The 25,440-nt window shown below is 54.4% G+C and overlaps 1 protein-coding gene across 1 annotated transcript in view; it reads right to left on the bottom strand.

The window, feature by feature from the left end:
* The window catches only part of LOC143691880 (uncharacterized), a 413,566-nt gene extending 390,567 nt beyond the window's left edge, over positions 1-22,999 (bottom strand). Inside the window, exons 1-2 of the mRNA XM_077172665.1 lie at positions 22,937-22,999; positions 22,002-22,339 (exon numbers count right to left, since the gene is read on the bottom strand). Coding sequence (XP_077028780.1) covers positions 22,002-22,339; positions 22,937-22,999 — 401 coding nt within the window. The remainder of the gene's footprint in view (positions 1-22,001; positions 22,340-22,936) is intronic.
* Between the last annotated feature and the right edge of the window lie 2,441 nt (positions 23,000-25,440).

Genomic DNA, 25,440 nt, shown 5'->3' with positions numbered 1-25,440 from the left:
CATCATTCAGTGTCCTCACAGGATGCACAAATTGCACCTCCTGGTGACGGATCGTCCGTTCCAGAATTTTGACCCCCAAATACTTCCAAGGTGGTTGCTGTTGGACCTTCTCCGGAGCCACCTGCAGTCCCTGAGCATGCAAAGCATCAAGCAACCGAGGCTGAATCCTCAGCAGCTCATCCTGGGTGGACGCGGCCACTAAAATGTCATCCATATAATGATACAGACGTGCGTCAGGAAACTGCCTGCGAACTCCAGACAAGGCACGGGCCACATACCACTGGCATATGGCAGGAGAATTGCGCATGCCCTGAGGCAATGTCCTCCATTGATACCTCTGTGCAGGCTCAGCCTCGTTAATTGCTGGCACTGAGAAGGCAAACTTCGATCTGTCATCGGGATGCAAAGGAATTGTAAAGAAACAATCCTTCAGATCCACAATGAGGACCGGTCAGTCTGCAGGAAGCATGGTAGGCGATGGCATGCCCGCCTGCAATGTTCCCATGCTTTCCATCACGGCATTAACCTTTCGGAGGTCTTGCAACAACCTCCATTTCCCAGACTTCTTTTTGATGCAGAAGACAGGGGTGTTCCAGGGGCTGGTGGAAGGCTCCAGATGACCCTGGTCCAACTGCTCCTGCACCAGATTCCGAAGGGCATTCAACTTCTCTTGAGGGAGGGGCCACTGCTTTTCCCATACAGGTTTGTCAACCAGCCACCGTATAGGAGGCGTTGGACACTCTGCGCCCTTCACTGCAGTGGCCCCCATCAAAAATCCGTCCCAATGCGCACCCCCCAAGCAGACAGAACATCCCTCCCCCAAAGGTTGGCAGGAGTAGAAGTAACATGAGGCCTAACCCACGCCACCTGTCCCTCTGGGTTCGTGACCAGCACAGGCCTTTGGCTCACATAACATTGTGCCGTCCCTCCCAGGCCAGCGACAGATGTCCCCACCGGATCCAAGGGCCACTCTGAGGACCAGGTCACAAGGGAGAGAACCATGACGTCAGCACCGCTGTCGAGAAGCCCACGAACGCGGACTTCTGGCGGCATCGCACCAGGAACAGACAGGGTGCACAGCATCTCGGGACGGTCCTTGGTCAGGACAGCAGTCCAGTGAACTTGAGGCGGCCCAGTGGAGCCAAAACCGCCAGCTCCATGCGACTGATCAGCTGACCTGCAAACAGAGGACTTGAAAGGCACAAGTTGAGCAAGCCACGTCCCTTTCGGGATCGTCACGGGGGGGTGGGTGTGGAGCCCATGGCACAAATCTGCCCCGTAAAATCCGCATCGATGAGCCCCAGGTGCACAATGATGCCCTGAAGGGTGGCACTAGACCTCCCCATAAGGAGAGCACTCATGCCCCCACCCAAGGGACCAAAGGCATCCAGGGGAACCTTGCATATCTGAGAAGACTCTAACACAACTGTTGCTGCAGTGCAGACATCCACTCCTGCTGATCCACGGGTGCTGGCTGCAAGCCAGCAAAGGAGACCTCCATCGGCACCGGGGTCTGGAGAGAAGCTTGTGTCCGCACGCGTCCCCCCTGCGCGCTCCGCTTGCCATTTCCCGAGCCTGGCAAAGCTTGGCCATTAGCATGAACAGTCACCTTGCACACATCAGACATATGATTCGGCCTACCACACCAACCACACAAGAACATGGGGAACTTCACCTTCTGTGCTTTCTTCCCCTGCTTCTTGCCAGCCTGTGCAATCCCCCGCTGCGGCCGCTTGCCCTGCGGCGCCGCCCAAACCGGCTGCACAGCGGCAGCCACGGCAGCCATCTTCCAATCCTGGGGGACGATGTCCGCACAGGCCTCTGCCATCTCAGAGACAGTAGGATCACCAGGCAGAGCCACTATGACTTTCCTACAAGCAGCATTGCAGTTGCACTTGACAAGGTTCATAATCGTAACGCTCCTTGCCACAGGATCAGGCACCTGCCTCTCCACGGATGCAATCAGCCTTTCCGCGAACGTCATGAAAGGCTCGTCATCCCCCTGGACAATGGTCAGGAACGGTGGCCTCGGAGCAGCCATTTCCAGGGTCTGAACAATCGCAGCCATGCCCAGCGAGTGGCACTGTTCAAGCACAAGGGGATCAAATCCAACCTGCCCTTGAACATTCTCATAAAGCCCTGTTCCCAGCAGCACGTCAGCGACAACCCCACGCCTGGGGTCCTGCGGACCCAGCGTAGCATTCCGCAACACCGCGTGGGCCGCCAACCGAGCCCACTTGGTTTCAAAGACACCATACTGCACAGGGTCAAAAAGAGAACGTGCCACACGACGGATATCGTAAGGCGTCAGCCTGTCTGAATCAACCCACCGGAGAGTCCGCATAACCTCAGTGGACCCCAAACCATGCTGAGCAACTGCCTCACGGAGCTCCTTCTCCAGCTTATATGAAAGGGGTTCATAGGTGTTATGAGCAACACCCCTGAGCACAGGGAAAACCTGAGGATCCCCTGGCAAAGCCACCGCACCTGACGCTCCCTGGTCCTCAGGCCCAACAGGGGCAAAAGACGAAAGTCGCCTGGGAGCCAGGCCAACACCACTCGGCCCTGGGCCCCCCGCAGCACCGGCAGAGCCAAAGGAGCCCGCCCCGCGACCCTGCAGGTGCCACGAGGAAACAGGCTCATTCATCTCGTCAGTCTTGGTTTTCGCCTCTTGCCAAAAATGTTCGGGATGCCTGGGACGCACGGTCACCTGACAGGCAGGAAGCGTCCACAAATTCGACGAGGAAGTGCCGTGGCCCCAGGCACCCACCGGCCTCCCGCTGGCCGTCCAACAGGTGCGCTAAAGGTAAACACCCCAGCGCCCTGTCGTGTTACAGCTCCAGCAGGGGGTGCCCCGGCGGACGCAGGTACCGTCCTGGCCCGCAAATCCGGCGCGGGCCGGGACGAGACCGGCGCGGGGCCCCCGGCCCCCGACACAGGGGAGGGACGGGACGCCGAGAGAGACGCAGTCCGCGCAGCTGCGTCGCTGCGGGATGGCACCAGGGAGCCCGGCAAGCCCCCTATGAGGGTCCGTCCCAAACCACAAGACTGCCCAGCCGGTACCGCCCCCACCGAGCAGAGAGGGGTGGGCTGCCCGCCCACCGGAGCGGGGCCGGACAGAACGCCAACCGACGCCCTGCCCCCGGCTGCGTCCACCGACTGCACACGCTCAGCGGGCTGCGCCGGCCCAGGGGCGGGTGACATCCCGCCCCCGGGTGCTTCCACCGACTGCACATGCCCAGCAGGCTGTGCAGGCCCAGGGACGGGCGAAGTCGCCCCCCCCGCTGATGAGCCCGGCCCGGAGGTGGGCGACCCCGCCCCTGCCATGGCCAGGGGGAACTTCGTGGAAACACCGCAATTCGGACACCAGGTCGTCACTGAACCAGACTCAAGCCGAGGCGGAGGCTGGCCCTCAAGAACCGGAAAGGCACAAAGAAAAGGCAACCCGTCCCCCACCCCACTGCCCACGCCGGGCGAAGCAGGACGAGGACGGCCCGCCGAACCCACAGAGCCCGCAGAAACCCACGGGGCTCTGCCCCCCAGCACACCGTCCGGAGATGGGGAGGGGGACTCCACATCGGACAAAAACTCAAACTCCCCCTCCTCCACGTCCGAGGCAGAAGAGCTTCCCCGGGAACTCCGAGGGGTACAAGAGCCAGACCCCTCCCAAAGCTCCACACATCTCTTCCACTGCACCAGCAGCGGTCCCGCATCTAGCGTGCAATCGTCAAAAAGGGCCTCCATGAGGCGGGTCCCCACACGAGACCACTCCTCCCTGGAGAACACCCTCTCAGGACCCAAAAGAAACCCTCGCTCCCGGGCCCACAGAAACAATCTCTCAAAATCATCCCAGGAAACAGAAATCTGTTTCCACTCCAGGACCCCCCTCCAAAGATCCAAAAGGAGGAGATCCTCCTCAAAACCCACAGCGCTCGCCATTACCCCAAGAACCGCAGGCAAAGCACCAAAGGGGGGGGGGAAAACCTCACCGCAATCTGCTGCAATACACACGGCAGGAACACACGCTCACAAAGGAACACACGCTCACACCATTCTCAAGGTGAAAGAGAAAAAAAGGGCCGTTTATTTTCTGACTCCAACATTTATAGTTTTCCAAAAGTGACAGTGGATTGGAGGGTGACAGTGGCACCTCTCCAATGCCACAGGTCAAACCAACAGTCCATCAACTCTCTCCTCCTCCATAAAGGAATGCAAAACAATGAGTTATTTACAGAAAGTGTGTGAGAAAATTCACCACAAGAATGTCAACATCAGAAGGCTTAGAAAATCTTAAAAACTCAGGGTGACAAACAGGTATTAAAACCTGTGCCCCATTCCAGGCAGACATCAGCTGTGTGCCCATGAACAGGCAGTGCCACTTGTGCCCTGAGGTGCCCAGCTGGGATTGGATCTCTCTGAGAGCACCTGAGGGAGAGCAGAGCACCTTGCAAGCTGCAGGTCCCTGACAGCCCCACAGGGCTCCTGTCCCATCAACATCTGCTCTGCTCCAGTGTGAAACAGGGCCCAGCACCGTTCCGGGATCATCAGAGAGCTGAGGTGTGTGCTGGAATTCAATGGCCTCCCCATCCTGCAGCAGCCCTGCATTTCCCTGCTGCAGCCTTGGTCTCCAGCCCAGCCATGGAGGCTCTTTGGGCTCTGGAGTGTTGCTGCAGCCCCAAGGGCAGCTGAGCTCTGCCTTTGGCACAGTCAGGCCTGGCCAGCGCAGGCCATGCTCAGCAATTGCTTGTGTGTGCCTGGCCTTGCTGTCAGCCCCGGCAGCGGCTGCGTGGCCCCTTTGTGGCCCTGTGCTGGCCCAGCCATGGTGGCCCAGCCCCTGTGCAGGCCCAGCCCAGGCCAGGAGCATTGCGGCTGGGAACGGCCCCTGTGCCGTGGTGCCCACAGCAGCCTTGGGGCTCTGGGCCCCATGGCCTCCCTGCTGGGCAGCCTCTGCCAGCTCCTGCAGAGCCCCTGGCACCTGTGGGGCTGCACAGACAGCCCTGCCCCGGGCTCTGCCGGCCTCTGGGCCAGCAGAGAGGCAGCCAGGGCTGGCCATGGCCGGGAACAGGCCCTGAGCCCCGCAGGAGGATGGAGTTGGGCCACAGCCAAACTCAGCCCAGGCCAAAGCTGGGCTCAGCAGCCAGGGCTGCCAACGCATGGGCAGAGAGGCGGGCGCTGACAAATGTCCTGGGCCCCCTCCCTGCTCTGTCCATGCCACCAAGGGCACAGAGCAGCCTCCTCTCTGGGCCACTTGCCTGTTTGCAATGCCTTGCACAGGCGCTGGCCCTGCCCCACAAGGCCTGGCCTGAGTCCTGCCCCTGCACGCTCAGCCAGGCTGAGATGGACACTGATGGTTTCTGGGCCAGGCTCTCGGAGCCCAGCCCAGCTCCCTGCAAGCTCTGCCAGCTGCCCTGAGCTCTGGGCAGCACCAAGGGCCTCTCTGAGCCCAGCCCAGCCCAGCCGGCTCTGGCCCCACAGCTCTGCTCAGGCCAGGCTGCTCTGGCCACTGGCCCCACGGCCTCAGCCCCTGCCAAGGCCACAGCAGCAGCTGCAGCTGCCACAGGACTCAGCCCCAGCCATGGGGGAAGGTGCTGGGCCAAGGCCAAAGGAGGCTCCCTGGCTGCCCTGCTCCCCTCGGCCTGAGGTGCTGAGAGCTCTGCAGCCCCTGCTGCCATCCCATCTGCCCAGGGCAGCACAAGAGCCCCGGCCTTGGAGCCCTCAAGAGCTGCTCCTGCTCCAGGCCCAGGGCCCATGCCAAAGCTGGGGCAGCCACAAAGCTGTACCCATTTCTGTTCATTGCTGCTCTCATGGGCATGGATCCTCAGCCATTTAGAGGTTCCTAATGAATTTTATTGCTCCAGAGGCCTCTTTCTTGAGCTCTTCAGTTCTGGAATTCAGTGAAAAAGGCTCATAAACATTTGCTTAAAACACCTGATCAAGAACAGCCCGGAGGGATAATCGAAGTTTTCAATTCTTCTGTGGTTAATTAGACAAATTTCACAGGTGTTTTCAATGTGAATCTGCTGTGTTGAAAAAAAAAGGGAAGAGATCTGTTTTATTCAGTATTCTTTTTTCCTGTTTATAGTTTGGTATAATCAATGTCCAATTGATATTGACCCCCAGCACCTCCTAATGCTCTGTGAAGAGATATGAAAACCAAGACCCTTCATGGCTAACAATCAATAACACTTTGTCCCCACCCCCTCCCCACCTTTTCCCTCATCCAGCCCCTGGCACTCCTATGGATCAGGAATGGTGTGGCCAGCAGGAGTAGGCAGGGATTCTTCCCCTGTGCTCAGCACTGGTTGGGCAGCACCTCGAGTGCTGTGTCCAGTTCTGGGCCCCCCAATTTAGGAAGGACATGGAGGGGCTGGAGCATGTCCAGAGAAGGGCAACAAGGCTGGTCAGGGGTCTGGAGCACAGGTCCTGTGAGGAGCAGTGTCTGAGGGAGCTGGTATTGTTTATCCTGGAGAAGAGGAGGCTCAGGGGAGACCTCATCACTCTCTACAACTCCCTGACAGGAGGGTGCAGCCAGGTGGGGGTCAGGCTCTTCTCCCAGGGAACAGGGACAGGACAAGACGACACAGCCTTTTGCTGCACCAGGTAAAGTTTAGGCTTGACATTAGGAAATATTCTTCACACAAAGGGTGATTGGGCAGTGGAATGGGCTGCCCAGGGAGGTGGGTGAGTCACCATCCCTGGTGGTGTTTAAGGAAAGACTGGATGTGGCACTCAGTGCCATGGTCTGGGTGACAAGGTGGTGTTTGGTCCCAGGTTGGACTTGATGCTCTCCAAGGTCATTTCCAGCCTGGTTGATTCTCTGATGATTGTGACACTGCAGGGCCCTGGGGAAGCAAGGGGCCATTGTGACACTAAGCAAGGGGCCTGGTGGCACTAAGGGGACATGGTGACACTGTGTACAACATGGCAGCACAGAGCCAAGGGGCCATGGTGACACTGTGGGGCTGGATGGAAGCCAGAAGTCCATGGTGACAGTCTGGGTCCTGCTGGCACCACGGAGGCCACTGTGACCCTGCAGGGCCTTGTGGAACCATGCAGAGCATTGTGACAGAGCAGGACCTGGTGTCATGATGGGGCCATTGTGACACTGCAGAGCCCCATGGAACCAAGGGGCCAGGGCTGCTCCTCAGGGACTCCTGCAATGAAGGAAACATGTTTGACACCATGGTGGCCCTTGGGACCAAGAGGCCATTTTGACACTGTGGAACCAAGGAGAGCATTGCTGCACTGCCAGACCTCATGGAACCAAGGATCCATTGTGACACTGCAGGGCCCAAGGATCCAAGGGACTTGGTGACTCCAAGGGGTCCCATGGAATCAACGGGATATTGTAACACTGGGAGGCCTCATGGAATCATGGATTCCATTGGGACACACTGGGGACAAATGGAACCATGGTGACATCAAGTTGTCTGGTAGTCTGGATCTGCTGGAGGGTTGGAGGGCTCTGCACAGGGCCCTGGACAGGCTGGATCCAGGGCCCAAATCTAACAAGGTGAGGTTTAACAAGTCCCAGTGCTGGTCCTGCACTTTGGCCACAACAACCCCTGCAGCACTACAGGCTGGGGACAGAGTGGCTGGAGAGCAGCCAGGCAGAAAGGGACCTGCAGGGACTGATGGACAGCAGGCTGGACATGAGCCAGCAGTGTGCCCAGGTGGGCAAGAAGGCCAATGACTCCTGGCCTGGATCAGGAATGGTGTGGCCAGCAGGAGCAGGGCAGGGATTCTTCCCCTGTGCTGGGCATTGTCTGGGCAGCACCTCGAGTGCTGTTTGCAGTTCTGGGCCCCCCAATTTAGGAAGGACCTGGAGGGGCTGGAGCGTGTCCAGAGAAGGGCAACAAGGCTGGGAGAGGGGTCTGGAACACAAGACCTGTGAGGAGTGGCTGAGAGAGCTGGGGTTGTTTATCCTGGAGAAGAGGAGGCTCAGGGCAGACAAGGCAGTGTCAGGGCACAGGTTGGACTTGATGATCTCCAAGGTCTTTTCCAGCCTTGCTAATGCTGGGATTCTCTAAAACCACCCTTGGAGCAGTTGCAGAATGAGCCCTGGGCCTCCTCTTCAGAAGGAGGGAACAGGGGTGGGCAATAAAAGAAATTTGTATCAGGAAAGAGTAAAGAAAGCAAAGGTGAAGCCAAGGAAATGCTCAGGGCAGTTTGGGGGTGGCTGCCAGGCAGCCCTGGCTCTGAGCAACAGCGTCTGCAGTGGCACAGGAAACTCCCAGCTGATGGGAACAAACTCTCTGGCTGAGTGCAGAGGCCAGGACAAAGCTGAGTGGTTTCCCTGGTGTCCCGCAGGCCTTGCTGGCCCCAGGGGCTGATGGCATTTGTGCTCCCTCAGGTTCATGTCCCCACAGCAACAGCATGGGGGTGCTGGCCCTGCTGTGTGCAATGCAAACAGGGGCTGCTGAGGCAGTGCTGCTGTGTCTGTGCCTGCAAGGATGGGGCACCTGTGTGAGCTGGGGGAGAGGCCAGGGCTGCAGAGGGGGGATGTTGTTGGCAGCTGCATGAGGACGCTCTGGGACGCTGCCCTGGGCTGTGCAGCGCACTGGGCATGGATCAGCCCCTGCTCTGCTGCTCCTTCCCGTCTGGCCCAGGGCCCTTGCAGAGCCCCAGCCATGCTGTTTGCCCCCAGCCTGCCCACGGCCAGCCTGGGGCTGCTGACGGGGGTTTCTGTGCTGAGCATTGGCCTGGCCGTGTTCTTGAGAGAGCCTGGGCAAGGAGCCTGCAGCCCCCAGGGCCTGGCCTGAGGCGTCAGCGCTGCCCCAGCAGTGCCCATGGCCTGTCCCTGCTGCAGCCCCGGCACTGCCACCCTCAGGGCTGTGCCCTGCCCCGAGAGCACTCAGGCCCTGCAGCAACACCAGGGCCACCAGGGCAGCGGGGCAGGGCCACGGCAGCAGCACTGGCAACACCAAGTGCTGCTGCTGCTGCTGCTGGGCACAGCTGCTGGGCCAGCACTGATCTGCCCCAGCTCTGCACACAGACATTGCTGCTGCAGCTCCAGAGAAGGCAACAAAAGGGCATCTCTGCAGAAAACTCTGCTGTGAGATCCTTTAGTTCCTTTAAAGCCACCGAGAGCACAGCCCCTCATTGACACAGTCTGTGGGCACAGGGAAGGTGGGGAGAAAAAAAATAAGAAATGGCACAAGCAATGACATTTCTTTGTGGACAGTATGAATTAAGAAAAGGAAAGAAAAAACCCCACAAACAAACCAGCAAGAAGTATCAAAGATTCCTTTTATTATAAGTGATTGGCCTAAATTGGCCAGCAGTTTAATGTTTCTGAAACCATCCAGTCATCAGTCTCCACACTGCAGCCTTGAGCTCCTGGTTCCTCAGGCTGTAGATGAGAGGGTTCAGGGCTGGAGGCATGACTGAGTACAGAACTGACAGGGCCAGATTCAGGGATGGGGAGGAGACGGAGGGGGGCTTCAGGTAAGAAAATATGCCAGTGCTGAGGAACAGGGAGAGCACAGCCAGGTGAGGGAGGCAGGTGGAAAAGACTTTGTGCTGTCCCTGCTCAGAGGGGATCTTCAGCACGACCCTGAAAATCTGCACATAGGAGAAAACAATGAACACAAAAAATCCAAGTGCTAACGATGAACTAACTGCAATCGGCCCAAGTTCCCTGAGGGAAGAATTCGAGCAGGAGATCTTGAGGATCTGTGGGATTTCACAGAAGAACTGGCCCAGGGCATTGCCATGGCACAGGGGCAGGGAAAATGTGTTTGCTACGAGTAGCAGAGCATTGAGAAAGGCACTGGCCCAGGCAGCTGCTGCCATGTGGGCACAAGCTCTGCTGCCCAGGAGGGTCCCGTAGTGCAGGGGTTTGCAGATGGACACGTAGCGGTCGTAGCACATGATGGTCAGCAGATAAAACTCTGATGAGATGAAGAAGAGAAAGAAAAAGCCCTGGGCAGCACATCCAGTGTAGGAGATGTTGCTGGTGTCCCAGAGGGAATTGTGCATGGCTTTGGGGACAGTGGTGCAGATGGAGCCCAGGTCAGCGAGGGCCAGGTTGAGCAGGAAGAAGAACATGGGCGTGTGCAGGTGGTGGCCGCAGGCTACGGCGCTGATGATGAGGCCGTTGCCCAGGAGGGCAGCCAGGGAGATGCCCAGCAAGAGGCAGAAGTGCAGGAGCTGCAGCTGCCGCGTGTCTGCCAATGCCAGCAGCAGGAAGTGCCTGATGGAGCTGCTGTTGGACATTTGCTGTGCCTTGGCAAGGGGATCTGTAAGAAAAGTAATCATGGGATAGTTGGGTTTGGAGAGGACTTGAAATATCCCAGCACAGCCTGGGGGCACTTTCTCCCCACTGCCTGCCCAGGGCTCTGCTGCCTGGAGCTGTCCCTGCCAGCAGCTGCTTCCCTGTGCCCAGGGCTGGGCCCTGCCAGTGCTGCCAGAGCCCAGCCCAGCCCTGGGGGCTCAGCTCTGCCCTGCAGAGCCCTCCCAGCTCAGGCACTGCCCAGGGGCAGCTCTGGCTCTGCAGGCTCTGATGGCAATGTCAGAGCAACCCTGAGGAGGATGGAAAAGCAACACTGATGCTGCCTCTAAGGGGTCCTGTGGTGATTTGCTGTTGCTGCCTGGTTTACTCAAATCAGAGAGAAGTTTTTATTTTTCTCAGCCCGAACTGAAAGATGAATATCTATGTGGAATTTCCAAGCTAGAGCAGTCAATTAAAAAAGCAGGATTTTCCCCCTTATGCAGCCCCTGCCTTGCTGTGCTTCCTGTATGATCTACTTGGAAATGTTCTGCAGTTAAATGCCATGCTGGGAGCAGTCCTGAACAATGCAGCATCCTCCCCACACAAGGAGAACACTCCCAAGCCTCACCAGCTGTCTCCTGCCACCCAGATCTTGTCCCCCAGTGCTGGGAGCAGCTGCCAGGGCTGGCTGAGAGCTGTCCCTGGCAGGTAGCAGAGTCCCTGCCCCAGCACAGCGCCCTGGGCTGCAGGACCCTGCTCTGCAGGACAGCCCTGGGCACCCCTGGCTGCTCTGCACAAGAGACAAGCAGAGAATGTACTCACAGGCTCTGCAGGCATTGGCATGTTCCAGCTTGAGGAGATGGCTCCAGGAGCTGCAGCTGCATTGTCCTGCAGCCAGAGGTTCCTGTGCCAAGGGCTGGCAGTGATTGTGCCCCAGGCACTTCTCAGCCCCTTCCCAGCCCTGACTGATTGAAGCTCTCTGTGCCTCTGGGCTGTGCCCGGGCTGGCTGCAGGCAGTGCCCCAGCCCTGCTGGGCTGGCACAAGAGCTGCTCATCAAGAGAAATGTGCTTTTGAAGCTCTTCTTGGTGATCAGGAGCTGCCTCTGGGCCAGGAGCCCAGCCCAGCTCAGCAGCACAGACACAGCACAAGGACTTTAATCAGCCTCTGGGGCTTTGTGCTCAGGCCCTGAACATCAGTCCCTGAGAGGGAGCTGAAGAAACCTCTCCAGAACTCCAAGGCAGAATCCAACTCCAAACTTTCTTGGACTTTTAATGGGTCCCAGAGAGGGACACGACTGAGCAAGTGTCCCCAGGCCCCAGGCAGAGCAGAGAACTGCAGGCAGGGATGACAGGTGGGGACAAAGAGAAGCCAAGTCTTGGTGCCCTGGGCCACAGCAGGGTCTGTGCCAGCAAGGGCTGGGAGGAGACACCTTGTGCTGAGGCCCTGGGGCCTCCTGGCACAGCCCCAGCCAGGCTGGGCACTGGCAGCCCCTTGTGCTGCCCTCAGCATCCCCCCCTAGCCCACATCCCAGTGGCCTCAAGGATCTGCTGCAAGGAGTCCCTGGGGAGCCTTGCTCAGCAATGGCCCTGGGGGCTCCTTCATGCTCCCTGCAGGGACTGCAGGATTTTCAAAGGACTTTGGCTTTGGCTTTTGCCTTGGAGTCTCTGAGAGGTTTGTGCAATCATGGCCTCCAATTATCTGCTGTAATTAGTCCCTGGAGAGGCTTTGTCAGTAACAACACTCAGTGGGGCTCATTAATGCTTCAAGGTACTCCAGTTATTTGAAGGTAGTTGGTGTTTCCCTTTTGATACAGACTCTGTGAGAGGTTTGTGCAATCATGGCCCCAATTATCTGCTTTAATGAGTCCCTGGAGAGCTTTGTACTGACACTCAGTGGTGCTCAGTAATGCCTTGAGATACTCAAGGTTTTTAAGGTACTTTGGATCTAAGAATACTTTTAGCTATTTTTAAGGATTTTCCTTCCCACACTGAGTGTCTGAGAGGTTTTTGTGCCATCCTGGCCTCCAATTCTCTCCTCCAAGGAGTCCATGAGGAGCCTGTGTTGGGTATCTTAGCCCTTTCTGTTTTAACACAAAGATGGAATTGAAAGAATTTGGTAAGACTTTCTAAAAGCATCCAAGCAAACATGGGACAATTAACAATACAACAACAAGCACTAAGAGAATGAAGAGTCCTGTTGTAGCTAGACATCATCCAACCCTTTAGTCCCTTGGATTGGAAGAGTTTATTGACCCAGTCTTTGTTTTCTACTTGAAGCTTCTTGAACCCTTCCTTCAGTACCTGAATGCTCTTGTGGATTGACTCGCTGTGGCTGGAGAGGTTCATGCAGCACATGCCCTCAGAGTCTACACAGCCATGCCCATGTGCCCAGAGTAAAAACTCTATCGCTGTTCTGCAAGGTGGCGTGTCTGATGGTCTCTGTGTCTGAGAGCAGCCACTCAATGTGAGGGAGGCAGCATTGGTTTGCTTACTTAACAGGCACCCAGGATGGTCTGATTGCCCTAAAGCTTTAGCTGCAGCCACCCAAGGTAGTAACATGGAGGCTGCTATTCTCTTGTTTTGACTCCAATAGATGACATTATTTTTGCAATCAGATTCAAAGTAGTGTGTAGATCTTTTTGCTCTGTTTCTCTGGCCATTAATCATTTTTGTGTTGGGTGCCAGCAAGGTAAGCCTCCCCAAGCTACAAGGTCTGCCTTTGATGTCTGAAGTGACACCAGGCCATGCTCTATCCTTGCAAATAAGAAACACACCCTGCAGCAAGTTGAGTGGGTAGCTACTGGACCAAGAAATTATGGAAGAGGTGTAATTACACCATCAGCTGTGGTTTTTGTAAGTGGGATGGTATGGGGAGATATCTCTCCTGATAGTTTCTTTTTTTCTTGTAATTTTGTGTCTTTCACCCTCTTCCCATCTCAGACAGTAATAAAACCTTACACAAAAGTCCATTTTTACAGAGCTGAGAATTTCTACCCCCTGAGTTCTAGTGGTGCATGCAGGAGCTTCTGGGTCCAGTAGTCCCAAGCACCGACAGGGTTGCACTTCTATTTGCCGTCAGGATTGTCCCCTGGCATACTGCAGATGGCACCCTCAGGTATTGGCCAGACATCTGTAGGCAACCCCAGTAGGCAGGTGGAGAAGGGGTCGTCAGGGCTAGCGACAGACAGGCACAGGGTGTCTTGTTTCATGGCTTTGCTAGAGTTATCCATACACTGTGCTTTGTGTTTTTGAGGGCTGCCCATCCACTCGTGAGGAGCATGGTTGCAAACAGGCTGAGGAATGTGAGTAGAAACTTTTCATGTGTCATCTTTGAAAGAATTGCCTGGTCTGACAATTGTCTAGTCTGTCAGGTGTTAGGATCGCTGTCCTGTGGGTTTTGACTTGGGGTAGACTTGAGGGCTCCTTTGATGAATCCTTGCTCAGTAGCTGCAGGTAGGGCTTGATGTTCTTAGCTGGGATACACCAAGGTCCTTTACCACAAATGGTCTCATTGTGGCAATTTGGCCTTCAGGTCCTTTGATGTTATGAAGTTCTGCACTTTGGAGACTGTCACTGTCACCTCCAATCTCGGACAATATTCCTGCAGTAGCTGTAAACACCCAGTTAGGAGCCCACTTGGATTGTGAGATACCTGTCACGTCTGCTCCCATGTCCACAAGCCCTGTCAAAACAATCTTTTCACTGTTAAGTTCCAGAGTGCAGGTGATTTTTGGTCAATCCTGATTTATCACATCCCTAGTAAAGTGTCATCAGCATCCTGCCTGGGCAATTGCTAGTCCTTGGGGTATAAAACAAGGTGGGTTGGGAGACAGGGCCAGCACTGTAATTTCTCATTGTGAGGACATTGATGGTATGGATGGCAATACAAAAAATCCTTCAGTGCTTGATTGGTAGTTTACTAAAATTAATAGTTCAGGGCTGATCTTCGGGCCCCAGCTGTCCTGTCGATATTTCATGGGCAAAATAATCAGTTAAAACAACAGATTCCAGACTCAGCAACTTCAATTTTGCCCCTGGTGGTAAGGTGGTTGGCAAATGGGAGATGAGGTGCTGGAGTTTAGGGCTACATTATCTGTAATGGGTGTACAATTCAGCGATTGTAGGCATCGTTGGCTTGAACATTTGTGCCATAGCCTGAGGCCACCTTGCACTCCAATGGCAGTTTTTGGCTGCTTGGTGTAGTTACCTTTTGAGAAATTCCACCAAATTCGATGTTGATTATCCATTAGGGACCGGATAGGCCCCTCCTCCTTGGGGACAATCTTCTCTAAAATGTCCTTGTTGACCACACTGGAAACATATTTTTGGGGCCTGTAGATGTTGCTGGGGCCCCTTAAAGGGGAATTGCATGGCCCCTAGGGCTTCTACAACTCCTTGCCCGATGCCTGGGCTTGTACAGCTGCTCTGTGTTCTGTTGTTCTGAGGCAATTTCAGGCCTCAATCATCTGCAGGAGTGTGGGTTCCAGCTCTAGTGGGAGGGCAGACAGCACTTTCTTACATTCCGGGTTGGCATTGGCTACCCCCAACGATTTTAGTATTTAATTTTGAGTCTTTTCATTCCGGACTTGTTTCTCTAGTGCCTGTTTAAGGTGATCAATAAATTTCATGTAGGGCTCTCCAGGTTCTTGTCTTATGTTTACATAATCCAAACTGGGGGTGGTACCATCCAGTACCTGGATTCAAGCTCTCATAGCCATCTCTTTGATATCATCCAGTGCTCTTCTGGGGATACCTGCTGCTTGATCATCTTGCAGGCTGTGTTGTCCTTCTCCAGCTAGATGGTTGATTGTCAGTTCTGCCCTTGCCTCATTATTAGCATAGTCTGCTATTAATCATTTAGCAAACGTTTCCATCCCTCTTCCCACAGGGTGTATTCTGTAGGTGACAACAACATGGTCATAATATATTTTAAATCATAGGGGGTTAAGACATGTGCTGTAAACATGGCCCTCATTAGGCCATTAAAACAAGGTAATGGCCTCTGGTCTTTAGCTGCCCTATACAGATCCTTGATTTCCCCGTAAACCAATGGATGATCCCTGGGATTCTGCCCCCTTCTTTCATAACATATGGGGGCAACGAGGAGTTTCAAGACAATTTGCCAGTCTCCTTCCTTAACTGCTTCTTTCTGGATCTTTTCCTAATGATCTTCTGGGGTTGAGGGGCAAGGTGGCTCTGGGGAGTTCAAACTGTCTTCCTGGGAGGAAGAATAACTTGGGGGAGAAACATTTGGATTAGAAATAGTGTGACAGTTGGGCTTAGTATCTTGGATCATGGGGTTATATTGTTGCTGGAGGGTGAGGCAAAGGGCGCTGCCATTTTGTCAGGTGTTGGGGATGAAGGGCCTTGATTTAGGATGGTGGACTTTGGGGGTGGAGTTCTGGAGGCATGGCCCAGGGTGAAGGTGGAATGATTGACAGTGGGGGCGTGACCCACAGTTTTGGGGGTGCAGTCTGGAGGTTCATTCAGGGCGGAAGAGAAGGCTGTGGTAGCAGGAAGTGGAGGAGCCAAGATGGAGGGAGGATGGTCGGGCTCCCGAGCCACATTCAGGCTCCTTCCATCTTGAATCTCCAGGGCATGATGCTCCAAGACAGCGTGGCCATTGCCATCTTGGACCATCATGGAAAGTCTGAGAATGGCAGGTTTGAGGGGTGGTCCCGAGTTAGGAGTGACCAACGGATTGAGTTTTCAACAAACTGCTTGCTGGTGAAGGGTCTCAGGGATGGTGTGGAAGATGGGGAGCATGCAGGGTGCAGCGGGGTCACTTTTAACTCCCACGGAGTCCCAAAATTCAATGATATGGATTTCATCAGCAGAGGCATCTGGAAAATTTTTAATGATCCACCTCATGATTGATTTTAATTCGTACGTTGAAAATATTAAGTCATGATCAGTGAGAATTAAAGCATCCATGTATGCTCCATTCTACTTTGGACATCTGACTGCCCTTTTTTTTTTCTCTGCCTTATGGGGAAGAGCCACCAGAACACCCCAAATCAATTATGGGATGTGGGTGCATATTGTAAAAACACAGTGGCAAAATGGGCAATAAATGTCTTGCATTTCCCCAAACCCACCTGCAATCCTATGCAGGTGAAACCATTGTTGTCCCTGCCGATCCTGGGCAAGGTCCCTCGAAGCAACGATGAATCCACTGGGCCTGGCACAATCCAAAATCCCAGGGAGCCCTGGCCTATCCATCAGCTAACCCCAGCTGACGTGACTGACACAGGGAGCCCTGAGTGTCATGGTCCCTGTTTGGGCACCAAAGGTCACAATGAGGGTGGCTGTGACAAACCTCTCTGGTTCCCTGACTTCAGGGCGAGGGTGGGGAAAATGAAAAGGAGCAGGATCGATGGAGTTGTTTAAAAGAAACTTTAAAACCAGGGTGAAAAACAATAAACATGGAGAAGTCGAGAACAGTATGAGGGGCAGGATCCTAAGACCCGAGACAAAGGGGAAGTAACAACATGTACACTTGGGGGTAGAACACTCTAGAACAATAACCCTATAGGGGAAACAAGTAACCAATAGGGGAGGAGAACTTGGACAAGTTAGCATAACAACACTAAAGGCTTTTTGGAGAACTTTCAAGCTCACCTTAATTTAAACAAATGATTCCTAGGACTTGAAACTCGCGCCCAGTACTTCTGGGGTAAAATCTGTCTGACTCCGAGTTACAGCTGGGCTAACTCCCACACTGCTGCTTTGCTCTGGCCCCTTGGGACCATGTGGCCCAACAGAGCCACAATGATGTCCTTGGTTCCACGAAGCCCCACAGTGTCACAATGGTCCCTTGGATCCATGGTGCTCTGCAGGGCCACAATGGCCCCTGCATTTCCCAAGGCTCCCAAGTGTCACATTGGTCTCCATAGGAAGGAAAGCACGGAGCCCCCATGTTTCAGGAGCTGATGAACAGCAACCACCAGAGGCCAAGGCAAGCCTGACCTGTCTGTCCTGGCAGGTTTGGTTGGAGCAACCCATGGATATTTGAAATTATGAATGTGGAATCCTAATTTCAGACATTTGTGCCTGGAGAAGGATGATTTTTTCCATACAAAGAAAAGCAGACTGCCCTTTCCAGTGTTAGGAAAACAGGTGAGTTCTGGCACTCAGGAGTTAAAGACCAGCCAGACCTGTCTGTTCTGGCAACTTTTGTCTGGGAGCAATCCTTGGATACACAGAAATTTGGAGGTGGAATCCTAATTTTGGCCATGGATACCTGGAAGAGATGGATAGTTATTTTCTATGCAAAGGAAAGCCCAGAGCCCCAGTGATTCAGGGGCGGATGGGAGTGGCCTTCCACATTCCAAGGTCAGCCAGACCTGTCAGGTGACCCCTGGGAGGCCAAAGCAGCCACACCTGTTTCATGTTCCCTTGGTTCCACAGGGCCCTGCAGTGTCACAATGGTTCTCTGGCTCCCATGATGCCCTCAGGTGTCATAATGGCCCCTTGATTACACAAGTCCTTAAGGATCCTAATGGTCTCCATGGTTCCACAAGGCCCCACAGTCTTATAATTGTCTATTGGTTCCATGAAGCCTGGCTGTGTCCAATGGCCCCTTGGTTCCATTGGGGCCCAGTAGTGCAACAATGATTCCCTTGGTTCCACAAGTTCCCATAGTGTCACAACGGCCCCTTCCTTCCATGAGGCCCCACAGTGTCACAAGGGTCTCCATGATTCCATGGGGCCTTGCAATGCCACAATGCTCTCCATGGATCCAGAGTGCCCTGCAGGATCACAACGGCCCTTTGGCTCCATGAGGCCCTGAAATGCAGCAATGGCCTCTTGGTTCCACAAAGCCCTGCTGCTTCACACTGGCCCCTTGGGACCATGCGGCCCAACAGAGCCACAAAGATGTCCTTGGTTCCACGAGGCCCCACAGTGTCACAGTGGCCCCTTGGATCCATGGTACCCTGCAGGGTCACAATGTTCCCCTTGGTTCCACAAGTTCCTCCAGTGTCACAGGTTCCACAAGGGCCTGCAGGGTCACCATGGCCCATTGGTTCCACAATGCCCCGCAGTGTCACAATGGTCGCCATAGGAAGGAAACAAGTGAGCTCCAGTGGTGCAAGGTCAGATGAGAGGCAGCCACCAGAGACCAAGGCTGCCCAGACTTGTCTCTATGGGCAGATTTTGTCTGGGAGTAACCCTTGGATATAGGGAATTTTAGATGCAGAATCCCAATTTTGGCCATGGGTGCCTAGACAAGAAAGACAGTTCTTTCCCATAGGAATAAAAGCACGGAGCCCCAGTGCTTCACAGTCAGATGAGAAGTGGCCCTTGACATGCCAAATTCAGTGGGACCTGTCAGACAGCCCCCAGGAGGCCAAGCCAGGCAGACCTGTTCCATGTGGGGCCCAGGCTGGGTCAGGCCTTGGTTTGTGGTGGGACAGAGCCCCGCCCCCAGCCCTGGCCTGGCAGAGCTGTCAATCACACAGCAGGGGCATTGCTAACCCAGCTCTGATTGGCTGAGCTGTCAATCAATCACACACCAGCAGCTGGTGCTACCCTGTCTCTGATTGGACAAGCAAGTGGCAGTCCCACCCCAGGGGCGGGGCCATGAAGGCCAAGGGTGTTAAAAGCCGGAGCACGAGGCCAGCCCAGGGTCTGCATCCTGCCTTCTCCTGGGGCTCCTCTGTTGGTGATGCTGGAACCTGAGCTGTTGGTACCCATGTGCATGTCTTTCTATAAATCTTCTGTCTTCCTGTTGGTCTCTATTTCTTCTCCTTTTAATCCTACTTACCTGGATCATTTTTGGGCAACTTAAAATCTTAAAGGTTAAAGTTTTTAGGTTAAATGTGTGGGAATCCAGGGCACAGGGTATATTTCTCTGTCTGCTCTGAGGGGTCCTGACCCCAAGGGAAACGCTGCCTTTCACCTTTGCCAATGGAGAGGACTTCCAGGACTTTGAGACAGATTAGAATTTACCAAAGTGTGAAATAGATTAGAGGGTAGTACAGCAGGTCACTTGGGTGAGAAATTTAGGTTTTGGGATTTTTAGTACGGTGTAGATAGGAAGCGTATACAATATTTACCTTTATTTCCCAATGCTTTTTGCCCATGTTAGCAAGTGCACCTTCACTAGAAACCAATCTCTAAGTGCCAACATCATCACAGGAGATGGAGGACAAGAAGAAGAAAGAAGAAGGACAAGACACGCCCTGATCTCTCCATCTTGTCTCCATAACCCCCCTGTACCAAAAACCTTAAAGTCTATATCTCACCCTCTAAATGTGTCTCTTTTACACCTTTTACTCTAAAGTGATTCTCTTGTCCTCAGACTCTTGTTACTTCTGTGGATGGATCAAAATCAAGCCACCAAACACTCTTGGCAACATTCCAGGGTTTTCAAGACCCCCAAGGGTTCTCCTGGCATCTCTGGACATCGGGAACGATGTGCTGAGATCCCACAAAGATGCAGGAATTTGGGTGTAGTCCCTGTCTCCTTCATCGACTCCATTTTCTGCAGTGTTGGTGGCACAGGGTGATTGGTCAAGGAAAGCACAGTGCAGAGGGTATGTGGACAGTCAAGGAATGAGTTATTGGTAGATAAGTAGAAATAATGTAGGTTTTAAGAGTGAATTGGAGGAGACAACTTTAAAAGACCTTGAAACTGTATATTTTGGAGCCATTTTGTGGTGCTTTTCTAGCGCGCTGAGCCTGGTGTGGACAGCAATGCAAAACTTTAGATAAGATAACCATAAACACAAAGCTGGAGACCAAAAAAGTCCCGTGCATCTCCTTTAACCTGGCACAGAATTGCTACTGGAGGGTTTCCCCCATCCAGGGAGCCCTCAGAAAGGCCCAACATAAAACAAACATCAATTACTGGTGCCCCAAAAATGTTTGTAATAGGTTGACTTTTTTCCAGAATGTTGTTTACTGAAGGGTGTTGTCTTAATTGGCCAATCATGTGAAATGTGTTGATTAACTGACCAGTGACGTCTACCTGTAGCAAAACATGACATAAAAGAAGAGGATTGAAAGAACAGGTGGCTTTTAGCCCTTAGCCTTCTGATCTGAGTCTGTGTCATCTCTGACTCAAAGGTGACATTTGCGGATCTCTGGGGGCTATTGCGGATCCTTTCCGCCCCTTGTGACCCAACAGGAGCTCCTCTAATAAAGCTTTTGCCTGAAGCTCCCACTGTGCCCATGACAGGAACCCCTGTGAGTGTCTGGGCCATCCCGGCTCTTTGGCAGCCTGGGGACTCCTGGGATGTCACCGTGGAGCCCCCGTGAGGGCCTGTGACAGATGGGTGCCTTTGCAGCCCAAGGTGCCCTGGGATGTCACCATGGCATGGCTGTGACTGCCTCTGACCACAGGGCTCTTTACCATCCCAGAAATCCCTGGGAGGTCTCCATGGAGCCCCTGTCTCTGCCTGTGACATTCCAGCTCTGGAACAGCCTGGAGACTCTTGGGAAGTCCCCATGGAACCCCTCTGGGTGACTGTGACAAATCTGGTCCTGAGCAGGCAACCATCACCAGCCCCTGTTTCTATGGTCAGTTTCCATGGCAACCATCACCAGGCCCCTGTTGCTATGGTCAATATCTATGGCAACCATCGCCAGGCCCCTGTTGCTATGGTCAGTTTCCATGGCAACCATCACCAGGCCCCTGTTGCTATGCTCAGTCCCTTGGCAGCTCCATGGAGACCCCATGCCAGGGGTGGTTGCCATGGACACCAGCTCAGGCCTGCAGCCAGAGCCCGTTGCCATGGCAACCATTGCCAGCCCCATCCCCAGGCTGATGGGATCCCAGAAGCACAGAATTGGCTGAGCTGGGAGGGACCCATCAGGATCCTCCAGTCCAACTGCTGGCCCTGCACAGGACCCCCCAACAATGCCAGCCTGGGCCTGGCAGCGCTGGCCAAATGCTGCTGCAGCTCAGAGAGCCCTGGAGCTGGGACCCTGCCCTGGGGAGCCTGGCCAGGGCCCCAGCAGCCTCTGGGCAAAAACCTTTTCCTGACATCCGACCTGAGCCTGCCCCGACTCAGCTGCAGCCGCTCCCTGCACTCCTGTCCCTGGGCACCAGAGGGAAGAGGTTCCCACAGCCCCAGCCAGGGACCCGCTCCCAAGGCTGCTGCCATGGCCACCAGGGCTGCCACCAGTTGGGATGCTCGGTTTCCACGGGCCGGGCTTCAGGAATGGGATTCCCCAATTTCCTGCTCCCGCTAAAACCGCGCTGCCCTCGCTGCCCTCCTGCCTCCCATGGAAAGCACAAAAGGCAAAGATCCTGGTACAGGGTAAGAACTATTTATTGGGAACAGCAACGAGATAAGGAACGAAGGGAACAGAAACAATATTGATAACAGAAGGGATAAGAAAAAGGATTTACAGGGAAAACTACAAGATCAACGACTGGGTCTGCTTGGCCATGTATTTCCTCCTGTCTGGAAAGGACACCCTTCTCCTCAGGGAGAGAGAGAGAGAGAGTCCCTTTCCTGCCCCTGGCAATGACCTGAGGTGGGAGTGAATGTAATGACAGGGCCATAGCCAGACCCTCATGTTCTTCAATCCCACATCATATCATCGGCAGGGGCAGGAAAAGGTACAAGTGTCTTCCTAGCATGGATCAGAGGGAAATGGATCTCCCAGGGTTTTTCCCAATATAGATCCTCCAATGGGGGATGAAGCTGGAGCAGTGCACAAAGCTCCTCCTGCACTTGGGGCATTTTCAGGGCTTCGCTTACCGGTGACTCTGTTGGTGTTTGGTCAGGTCAGAGCTCTGGGTGAAGCTCTTCCCACACTGGGACACTCGTAGGGCCTCTCCCCAGTGTGGATGCGCCGGTGGGTGATGAGGGTGGATTTGTGCTTGAAGCTCTTCCCGCAGTCGGGGCAGAGGAAGGGCCTCTGCTCGGTGTGAATGCGTTCATGCAGGCGGAGATTTGAGCTGGTCCGAAACCTCTTCCCGTATATGGGGCACTCGTAGGGCCTCTCCCCAGTGTGGATGCGCTGGTGCCTGATGAGGTGGGACTTGCGCTTGAAGCCCTTCTCGCAGTCAGGGCAGAGGAAGGGCCTCTCTTCTGTGTGAATCTGCTGGTGCCTGGCGAGATCAGAGCTGGTGTAAAACCTCTTCTGGCACTCAGGACACTCGTAGGGCCTCTCCCCAGTGTGGATGCGTTGGTGGGTGACGAGGGCGGAGCTGCAGCTGAAGCCCTTCCCACACTCCCCACACTCGTAGGGCCATTCCCCAGTGTGGATCATCTGGTGGCTGATCAGGGTGCTGCTCTGCCTGAAACTCTTCCCACACTCCAAGCACTTGTGGGACTTCTCCCCATCATGAAGCTGCTCATGGGCCACCAGCTCTGAGCTCTGGCTGAAGCTCTGTCCACCTTCCTGGCTCAGGGTGCATCTTTCCTCCTCAGAGCTCCCTGGGCTGGGTTTGGAGACCCTCCTCCTGTGGGATCTCTGGGACTTGTCCTCCCTGTTGGATTCCTGTGCCCAGGAGTCACTCAAAATGGCCTCTTGCATGAGGTTCTGCCATGGAGATTTGTCCTCCCCGGTCTCCATCCTCAGCTTCTTCCCTGGGGGAGGAAGGACAAGGAGAGGATGGGATTTGCCTCCGTGCCAGAGGGAAGGGGAAGGAGATCCCCCCAGTGCATCCCCAGCAGGACGGGGTTGGCAGCAGGGTTGTCCTGCAGCCGGGGGCTGTGCTGGGCTGGGAGATGGAGCAGGAGAGAGGGGGAAAGGGGCACTGACTTCCTCCTCACCTGCCTGGGTCTCCCACGGCTCCTTCCTCTTACTCGCAGACTCCTCCTCCATCCAATCAAGACATGGGAATGGGAATCCTGTTTTGGGAAGAAAACAAAGGGTGCGCACATTGTCGTCTTTTGTACTGGTTTGAAGGCAAAACAGGGAGAGAGTCTAAACCAGAATTGCAATTCAATAAGAAAATTTAGATCAAGGCAATGATGCAGAAACACTGTCTTAAACTGACAGAGTCAGGATATAACCTGACACCCTGCTGCTCAGGGTGGTGGCAGCAGTCCCATTAAATGGTGGCTGCAGACCTGTTGGAGTGATGAACGTGATTCTGTCCAAGCAGTGATCCTGTAGAAGGGTCTGGTCTTCCTCTGGAGGTCCAGTGGTGGTTCTGGAGCTCTTGTCCTCTGGGAATCCAGTAGGCAAGCTGCTCCTGGTGTCTCAAGGCTCAGCTTATATCCAGGTAGGAATGCTTGGATCCTCCCCCTGGGCGGAGCATCCCACAATGGGATGATGGAATTTGATCAGTCCTGCAGTGACACTCAATGGGCCATTCCCAGAAGATATCTCCCCTGGAGGGCGTTATCAGGGCCGAGTCATGGAAGAGATCAAGAACACTGCCCCACCTGTTTATAGCAGTTGATGAAGATGGGGATTGAAAACATGCATTTGGTTCCATCTTACACTGCAGCCTGAAACAGTGGGGGAATCCCTGCTCAGGGGGTGAACACCACCCCCCTTACCCAAACTGGCTCAGGTGTGAAACCCCCACCCTGGGAAGGCCACACACACACAGGGGACAATGTCACACTTGCCCTGCTCCAGGGGAGGTCTCTGTCCCTGTCACTCCCTTGCCTGCCCCCCTCTTCTCTTTCTTTCCAACTCTCTCTCTACCTCACATTTACTGTTCAATAAAATCCACGATGGATTTGATTTCGTTGGCACTTTAATTGGGGCAGAGGCATCTCTGTAACAATTTTCTTAACCAGATGGCAACATTTTTCGGGCATTGTGAGTTTAGGCACTGCTGTCTGACCCCAAGTGCCTTTGACAACAGCATGGTTCCCTGCTCTGAGGAGGTTGTGGTTCTCTCTGGAGGAATTCTTGGAAGCTTGGAAACAGTCCCTCCTTCCTCCTGGGGAACTTATGGGAGAACTGATGAGGGAAATGGCTGTTGTTGGTGGCCAGTGAAAAAGAAAATATTTTGTTGTCCTTCCTTGAAAAGTTTCTTAAAATCACTGGAGGAGAGTGAGCAAATGATACCAGCGAGACTGACAAGGTTCATTTACTCCAGGGTGAGGAACACAAGGCTGCTGAAAGTCCCACAAGAAGCCCAGCTCTAGTAGCTCAATTCCCAAATAACTCCAGCCATGGGTCTCCGGGAGGATTCTTTTGGAGAGTGTTCGGAGCCGGCAGATCCCGGACTCGAGCCCCGGGTATCTCCGGGCTCCCTAAGAGGAGCTTTTTCGGGGCAGAGGAGCCGCGATCGCCCCTCGGGAGGGTCCCGGGGGTCCACGTGGGGATGGCCCGGTACCGACGGGGCGGGACATTGGTTTTGGGGATCCCCGTGAGAGCCGGGGCTGTGGAACGGGGGACCCCCGGGGCGGGGAGAGGGGAAGGGGCGATACCGGAGCTGGGGCACCCCCGGCAGCCCGGAGATGAGGCGGGGACGGGACCCCCTGACCCTGACAGGGGCGCGTCCTGGGGTGACTTCATGATGCTCGTGCCCCATCGGTCCGTTTAGCCCAGAAATGAGTTCTGCACCTTTAAGGCTGGTTCTGAGAGCCAAGGGGAGGAGGAAGAAGCTGCAGTTTGTTTTCATACCCTGCACTCACTCCTCCACATTCCGGCTCCTGGATGGACAGAGGGCAGGACAGAGCTCTCCTTTGCTTTTAGTTAGTTTTTAGCTCTCTGAGGCAGAGAAGTTCCCTGGACTGTGGTTTTTCTTTTTCTTTGGAGCTGTTTAAACCTGCTCTGCACTGAACACCCAGAACACCACCGGCAGCTCCCACCTGTGGCCCACCTGGCAAAGCCTGGGCCGCTGGAAGTGGCATTTCCAGCGCTGGAGGGACTGATAAGAGACTGATAAGAGACTGATAAGAGACTGATAAGAGACTGAGTGAGCCGAGGTAGAGCCCAAGGAAGGACTTTCGGAGTTTCCCATCTATTTTGGAGCAGCTGGAGGTTTATTACCTAATATTGTTCAATTTTTGTGCTGGTGAATGCATTGCCTGGTAAATAAAGTTTTTTTCCACTTTTCTCCAAGGAAATATTTTCCTGAACTGGCTGAGGGTGGGGCTGCTGAATCTGCAGTCTAGAGGAAACTCCTTTTGGGGGTTTTCTCCCAAATTTCCCCTAAAGCAGGACAGGGTGGTGGGAAGAGGGGGGAACCCCAAGTGGCTGGATTGAGGGGAGCCTGGAGAGGGGGACCCTGGGACCCCAAAACCCCCCAGCATCCCCAATCAGGACCCTGGAGATGGGGGATCCCCAGGACCCATGGG

This window comes from Agelaius phoeniceus (genome assembly GCF_051311805.1).
Source record: "Agelaius phoeniceus isolate bAgePho1 chromosome W unlocalized genomic scaffold, bAgePho1.hap1 SUPER_W_unloc_1, whole genome shotgun sequence".
In the NCBI taxonomy this organism is placed as follows: Eukaryota; Metazoa; Chordata; class Aves; order Passeriformes; family Icteridae; genus Agelaius; species Agelaius phoeniceus.
This window is presented reverse-complemented; position numbering and strand designations above follow the sequence as displayed.